We start from the raw sequence: 6,527 nt of genomic DNA, 5'->3' as shown, positions 1-6,527 counted from the left end.
TAAGGCTAAGTGCTTTGGTCCATTATTTCATTTGTGTCTCTCCGGAACACTATGGATAGCCTTCGGCCCTATTTTGTCCCATTACCTCTGTACCAATTTTCCAAATGGGGACACTGACAAGGTAAATGGTTGCATCTTGGTAATCTTCCGCAGAGCCAAGGTGGCGAGCGGGCCTCAGTTGAGAGACAGCCTGCGCCTCCGCCATCGGCGCTGCCCACCGCGCCCCCCTCCCAGTCAAGCCGAGGTACGCGCCCCAAGCGCGGGACGCCCTGGGCACCGAGTCCTCCCACCTCGCTCTCTCGCCATCACAGTCCCAGATTTTCCTCAGAAGATAACTGCAAAAATCTACTAGTTCCTGAAATGGATGGTCCTGCGACCATCCCAACCCCGTACCCCCTCTCACTGGCCTAAATCCCCCAGGACACTCTGGTCGGACAGAAAGTCGTTCCCGAAGCATGGGAACTTGGCAACCGCGTGCGCGCTTGGCAAGGGGGTCTCACTAATGCAAAAAGGAAAAGCGCCCTCCGGAGATGTTAAGATTCCCAGAAAGTTTCAGTCATTCCCTTAACCATTAACTGAGCGCCTACTACGCGCCTTACTGTCAGCAAGAAGTCTAGTGCGTTGGGGACAGATGGGTGGACAAGTGACGACATTCCGGACGGCTGTACCGGATGCCCACCCGGACGGCGGGGGCGCTCCAGGAGGAGGCGGGGCGGGGTAATCCCAGCACTTACTCCTAGGGTCTCCAGCACATTCCAGAATCTAAATCAATCTATCTACCCGCTAAACCCCCACCTGGGCTCTGATGCTAAGCGCGCTCCCCGGGGAAGGCAATTGCGGTGACTTTACGCGGGGGGACTTGATCTCATCGCACCCTCTCCCCAACTTTCCTAACTGCCTCGGTGTGTCACCCGGCCGAGGGGTGCGCAGCCACGCGGGTCCCCCCGCCCAGGCCGGGACCCCTCTTCCGGCGGGGGCGGTGCTCAGCCGGCGTAGGGCCTGCGTCAACAGCAGCCCGCCGGCGATTGGGGCGCGCTCGCCTCCTGCGCTCCCGGACGAATTATAAAGTGGCTCCTGCCGCCGCAGCCTGGACGGCGAGGGAGGCTGGCGAGGCCGGAGACCCGTCTCTGCGCTGCAGCCGCGGCGACGCCGAGGACCGCGAGAGTGAGGCCCGCCCGCTTTCCTGGCTCTCCCCTCGCCGAGAGTCGCCCCGGACCCGGTTTCCACGACCGACCTGCGTGCCCCGAACAGCGGCAACGTGAGTGAACTCGGCCGAAGCCCACCTTGCTGCGTGGGTTTGGGGCTCTCAGCCAGCTGCCTTTTATTCCTCGTTGCATTGCATGGGGTCTCCCAACTTTCTTCCGCTCCTTGTATGTGACCCGGGTCAATGTCGCCACTCCCCGGGCTCCCGGGCTCTCGAATTTGGTCTCCGTAGTCCCCTCCAGAATCCTGCCCTGCAGAGAGCCAGTGCCTGGGGCCGCCCCAGGCTCCGGGCCACAGGGACCACTCGGGAACCGAGAGGCGATCGGAGCGGTCCCCCGGGTGGGCGGGGGAGGGCAGGAAAGAGGGTCCCGTGAGCTCTGGTTCGATGAAGCACCCTCACCCCAGTTGTGGCTGCCCGGCTCGGAGTCCTTCCCAGGGCCCGGCTGAGCGCGCGGACAGACTCGAAGCTCTGTGCGCTCTCCCCGCAGCCCATGGCGCGGTTCCTGGGACTCTGCACTTGGCTGCTGGCGCTCGGCCCCGGGCTCCTGGCGACCGTGAGGGCAGAATGCAGCCAGGACTGCGCCACGTGCAGCTACCGCCTGGCGCGCCCGACCGACCTCAACCCGCTGGTGAGTGTTCCGCGCGGTGCGGGAGCAGCTAACCCGGACCCTGCGCGCACAGCCCGGGCCCGCCGTGTTCACAGTCGGCGCCGACCCCAGGTGACCCAGGTGTCCCGACTGCTCCCCGAACGCTGACCAAGGTCCCGCTTTGGCTCTGAGTTTCGGGTCCCCGCGACTAGCTAGGGACCGAAAGGGCGGCGATGTCGCCGCGCAAACCTTGTTCGTTTTCACCCCGGGGAGGTGGGCGCCCCGCTGGTGCGCGCGCGCTCTCTCTCTCTCTCTTCAGGACCTCGGAGAGCACCGGCTGTCCCCCTCACCTGCCCCAGGGAAGATGCTCAGTCACCCACCTGCTCACAAAGCCCACCTAGGGCCCCTTCCGCACACAAGCATCAACCCATCCTTCCCGCAAATAACAGTTTTTTAAGTGATAATCTCGCCCTCTTTCTTTGAATTTCATCTTGTGGGGAGAGGTGGGGCGGGGGGTGCGGGGACGGGACGGTGTGGATAAAGAGGAGGCAGGGAGAATGCAGTGGACAGGAGAGATGGGTCGGGGACTGTTCTACAGGTGAGTCCCCCTGAAATTCAACTTCTGTTCTGCCTAGAAGGTACTATCATTAATAGTACATTTTATTAATTAAACTAGTAAGACAACAGTTTAATTTGGCTGTGAAAGGGGCACAGAGAGTCCAAAGAGGTGGCCTATGATGCAAAGATAAATTATACAGGGGCTTGGTGTTGTTGGGAGAAATGAATCTAAGTTCAAAAGAACTGTCATTCTAATGGTAATCCGATGCTCCTAAATCACTCTTGCTGCCCCCAGGGACTCAGAATCGCTGAAGTGGGGGCCCAAGAAGCTTCATTTTAACTAGCTCCCCCAAGGGTTCATTTGCCCTGTCTCAATTTGTTGAGATTCTGTGATGACTTAAAAAGTTAGGCAGAGCATATGTATTAATCCAAAGAGTCAAGTGCCTTTCCAGACCTTCTGAAGCAATTCTCTTACCTAGATGCACAAAACAGGGAAAATCACTAAGGGAAGGATTCTACAGAACCCAAGACAGTATGTTTCAGGTTAAATGTTTGTTTGTTCCATTTGGATTGCGCCATCCTCTCCATTTGACAAATAGGTCTTATATTTAAACTCTGAGAAAAAATGTTGCATCTTTAGTAGAGGTGACAATCCCCAGCATCCATATTTTTCTTTCTTATTTGTGTTTTACTGATTGGTTTTCTCTTGGGATTTGCATATAGGATAGTTATTTTGTCTGTGACAAATGGCTTGTTAACCACTATATTGTTAGAATTACAGCAGCTCTGAAATTTTAGCTTGGATGAAAAAGACAAATTAAAAAAAAAACAGGAAGAAAAAGAAAAGATACATGAGAAATAAGCTTGCCTAGCTAGAATTATGTAGTAAAATCAAGTAACAAATAATTGTGGAATTTGCACCATGTGAAAGACGCTTGCACTTCATTCTATGATGGATTAAAAAATAATGAGCAGCCATGCCATGACTGATGTCCAAACTGAATTTACTCTCCAACACAAAGTATGATAAATAATACAAAAAATGTATAGATGGCTGTAGGAATATCAGTTTCCCAGGTGGATATTACCTTCCCAGTGGCAGGTAAATCGCCTGCCAATGCAGGAGATGCAATTTCAATCCCTGGGTCAGAAGATGCCCTGGAGGAGGAAATGGCAGCCTACTCCAGTATTCTTGCCTGGGAAATCTCATGGACAGAGGAGCCTGGCGGGTTACAGTTCATGGGGTTACGAAGAGTCCAACATAACTGAGCATGAGAGAGAGAGGCTGTAAGGTATAAATTAATATCACTTCTGTACTAATGACTGTTATTCTAGTTATTTGCCATTATTTGTTTTAAGGAATGCCAATATTAAAATAACCTTTTGGTAATAGTATACAAAATATTCAACATAAATTTTTGGCAAATGGAGTGTTTGAATTTCACTTTAGGATGGAAATAGTCTTGAAATCTGAACATCTTAAATTTTTAATAATGGTTAGTTTTCTTAATCAGAGGTCAAAAATAAAATAGCACCATTATTTTTATTAGATCTGTAGATTTTTATTTGTGCATGTGTTTAATTTTCTTAGACACAAAACTTAAATAATTAGTAAGAGCTGATTAACTCTACCAGAATTTTGTTACACTAATAAAATGCTTTTCTTTGTGAAAAATGATATGTATATATTTCATATTAAGTAATATACCAATATATTTTAAATCTCAAGAAAAGGCCTAGTTTTTATGTCTAAATCAAGAGTTAGTAACTGAGTTCTATAAGTAGAACCATAAAAAAACTGAAATGCTAAGAAAATTATAGGTTAAAATTGGGTGGGAAAATATCTTTACAATATAGCAATAGTACAGCATAGTACAATCTGTTAAAATTCGAAGACAAATTCTAATTTGATTCAGTTAGTTCTCCACAATCTCCCCTTCTGATTTTCCTTCGATCTGCCTGTTCAGTACAACAAAAAGTTGTAAGAAAAATGAGATTATTAAGTGGGAGTTTCTTCATCAAAGCAAGCATAGAGTGGCCCGGTGGGGCGGGTGGTGGGGGCTGAAAATGTGTTCACTGAGTGAAATCAGAAAAGCCTCTTCTGTCATTAAATCGATTATTTCCCCAGGCTTGCACTCTGGAATGTGAAGGGAAACTACCTTCTCTCAAGACCTGGGAAACCTGCAAGGAGCTTCTGCAGCTGACCAAACTAGAACTTCCTCCAGATGCCACCAGTGCCCTCAGCAAACAGGAGGAGAGCCACCTGCTTGCTAAGAAGTACGGGGGCTTCATGAAGCGGTATGGGGGCTTCATGAAGAAAATGGATGAGCTGTACCCCCTGGAAGCGGAAGAAGAGGCAAATGGAGGTGAGGTCCTTGGCAAGAGATATGGGGGCTTCATGAAGAAGGATGCAGAGGAAGATGACGGCCTGGGCAACTCCTCCAACCTGCTCAAGGAGCTGCTGGGAGCTGGGGACCAGCGAGAGGGGAGCCTCCACCAGGAGGGCAGTGATGCTGAAGACGTGAGCAAGAGATACGGGGGCTTCATGAGAGGCTTAAAGAGAAGCCCCCACCTAGAAGATGAAACCAAAGAGCTGCAGAAGCGATACGGGGGTTTCATGAGAAGAGTGGGTCGTCCAGAGTGGTGGATGGACTACCAGAAAAGGTACGGTGGCTTCCTCAAGCGCTTCGCCGAGCCCCTACCCTCCGAGGAAGAAGGCGAAAGTTACTCCAAGGAAGTTCCTGAAATGGAGAAAAGATATGGAGGATTTATGAGATTTTAATCCCCTTTCCCATCAGTGACCTGAAGCCCCAGCAAGCCTTCCTCTACCCCCAGTGAAAGACTGCTGCGCTGGTGTGTTGTATTGTCCCATGTCGCTTGCATTATATAGTTGACTTGAGAGTCCAGATAATTAACTATACAACCTGAAAGCTGTGATCCCAGGTTCTGTGTTCTGAGAATCTTTAAGCTTTTAAATATTGGTCTGTTGCAGCTGTCTTGTTTCCATGCTCAGTTTTTGTTATCACTTTGTCCTTTATTTTTGACACAATGCCAATAAATGCCTACTTGTGTGTAGATATAATAAACCCATTACCCCAACTGCATAACATTCTTAAGTTTCTTCTCCTTCAGAGGTTTCATTTGCCCTTCAGTTTCCCCAGCAAATCGCAAACTCAGAGACAGTGAAACCATTTGATTTTGACAGAAGCATTACTGGTCCCCTCCTCTTCCTACAGCCAAACCTGTAAAAACATTTTTCATTTGATTCCTTATATTCGAAATGTTGGGCTTACCTGGTGGTTCAGCAGTAAAGAATCCACCTTCCAGTGCAGGAGATGTGGGTTCAATCCCTGGGTCGGGAAGATCTCCCTGCAAGAGGAAATGGCAACCCACTCAGTATTCTTGCCTGAGAAATCCAATAAATAGAGGAGCCTGGTGGGCTACAGTCCATGGGGTCACAGAGTCAGACACGACTTGGCAACTGAAACAACAACAACAATATGAAATCAAAGATGAGTGAAGACACTGAAGGAAAACACAATGCATTGTGACTCTCATTTCTGGAATTCACATCCATAAAGAACACCAAAGCCTAACCAACTATGCCCTTATGTATAAGAAAATCTACATTTTACATTCAGATGTGTGTGTCTCTTTTCTTCAGCAAAGTATTTTAGAAGTTAATAAAAAAAAAAAAAAAAGATAATTTAGCCCTATTTTACAAATAAGAAAAATGGAGCCCAGAAAGATCTAGTCATTGGCCCAATGTTACCCAGGAGTTGAAGGACAGAAATGGAATTAAGACCCCAAATTTCTTGCTCCCAAGCAATGTCCTCTCTCCACTCCAGTTCCATATCTCTCATCCAGATCACCACAAGACTCGGAAGAACTGGAGATGCTATCTTGCTCACTATTGTCCACTCCTACGTCACAACCATTGTGGGTCTTCCGATATCTGATGAATGGATAGATGAGTGAATCGAGGGATTTGGTGACCAGATCCCCGGGCAAGGTACTATGAATGTTTTGGAAGGCAAATTCTCATCATATAAGGGATTTATGACTATTTCATTAATTAAGCCATTTGGGACAACATTCAGGTACCAAAAAATGTAACACGTCTTTGTGTTTCTAATTGAAGCCACCTGCAGCTAAATTCCTGTCTGCTGAGTCATTTTC

The 6,527-nt window shown here is 48.7% G+C and overlaps 1 protein-coding gene across 1 annotated transcript; it reads left to right on the top strand.

Annotated features, from left to right (window-relative positions):
* The first annotated feature begins 845 nt into the window (after positions 1 to 845).
* On the top strand, positions 846 to 5,452 carry PENK (proenkephalin). The gene is made up of 3 exons (XM_027561019.1): positions 846 to 1,258; positions 1,692 to 1,832; positions 4,477 to 5,452. Exons 2-3 carry the CDS (start codon positions 1,695 to 1,697, stop codon positions 5,128 to 5,130), a joined length of 792 nt encoding a protein of 263 aa, XP_027416820.1. The 5' UTR covers positions 846 to 1,258; positions 1,692 to 1,694; the 3' UTR covers positions 5,131 to 5,452.
* Positions 5,453 to 6,527: the final 1,075 nt, after the last annotated feature.

The sequence above is a fragment of the Bos indicus x Bos taurus genome, chromosome 14, assembly GCF_003369695.1.
Source record: "Bos indicus x Bos taurus breed Angus x Brahman F1 hybrid chromosome 14, Bos_hybrid_MaternalHap_v2.0, whole genome shotgun sequence".
Lineage (NCBI taxonomy): Eukaryota > Metazoa > Chordata > Mammalia > Artiodactyla > Bovidae > Bos > Bos indicus x Bos taurus.
This window is presented reverse-complemented; position numbering and strand designations above follow the sequence as displayed.

Coding starts and splice junctions, on each gene's coding strand:
- PENK (XM_027561019.1), top strand. CDS start 1,695: ATGGCGCGGTTCCTGGGACTCTGCACTTGGCTGCTGGCGCTCGGCCCC. Junction 1,833..4,476: donor CGACCGACCTCAACCCGCTG/GTGAGTGTTCCG, acceptor TTATTTCCCCAG/GCTTGCACTCTGGAATGTGA.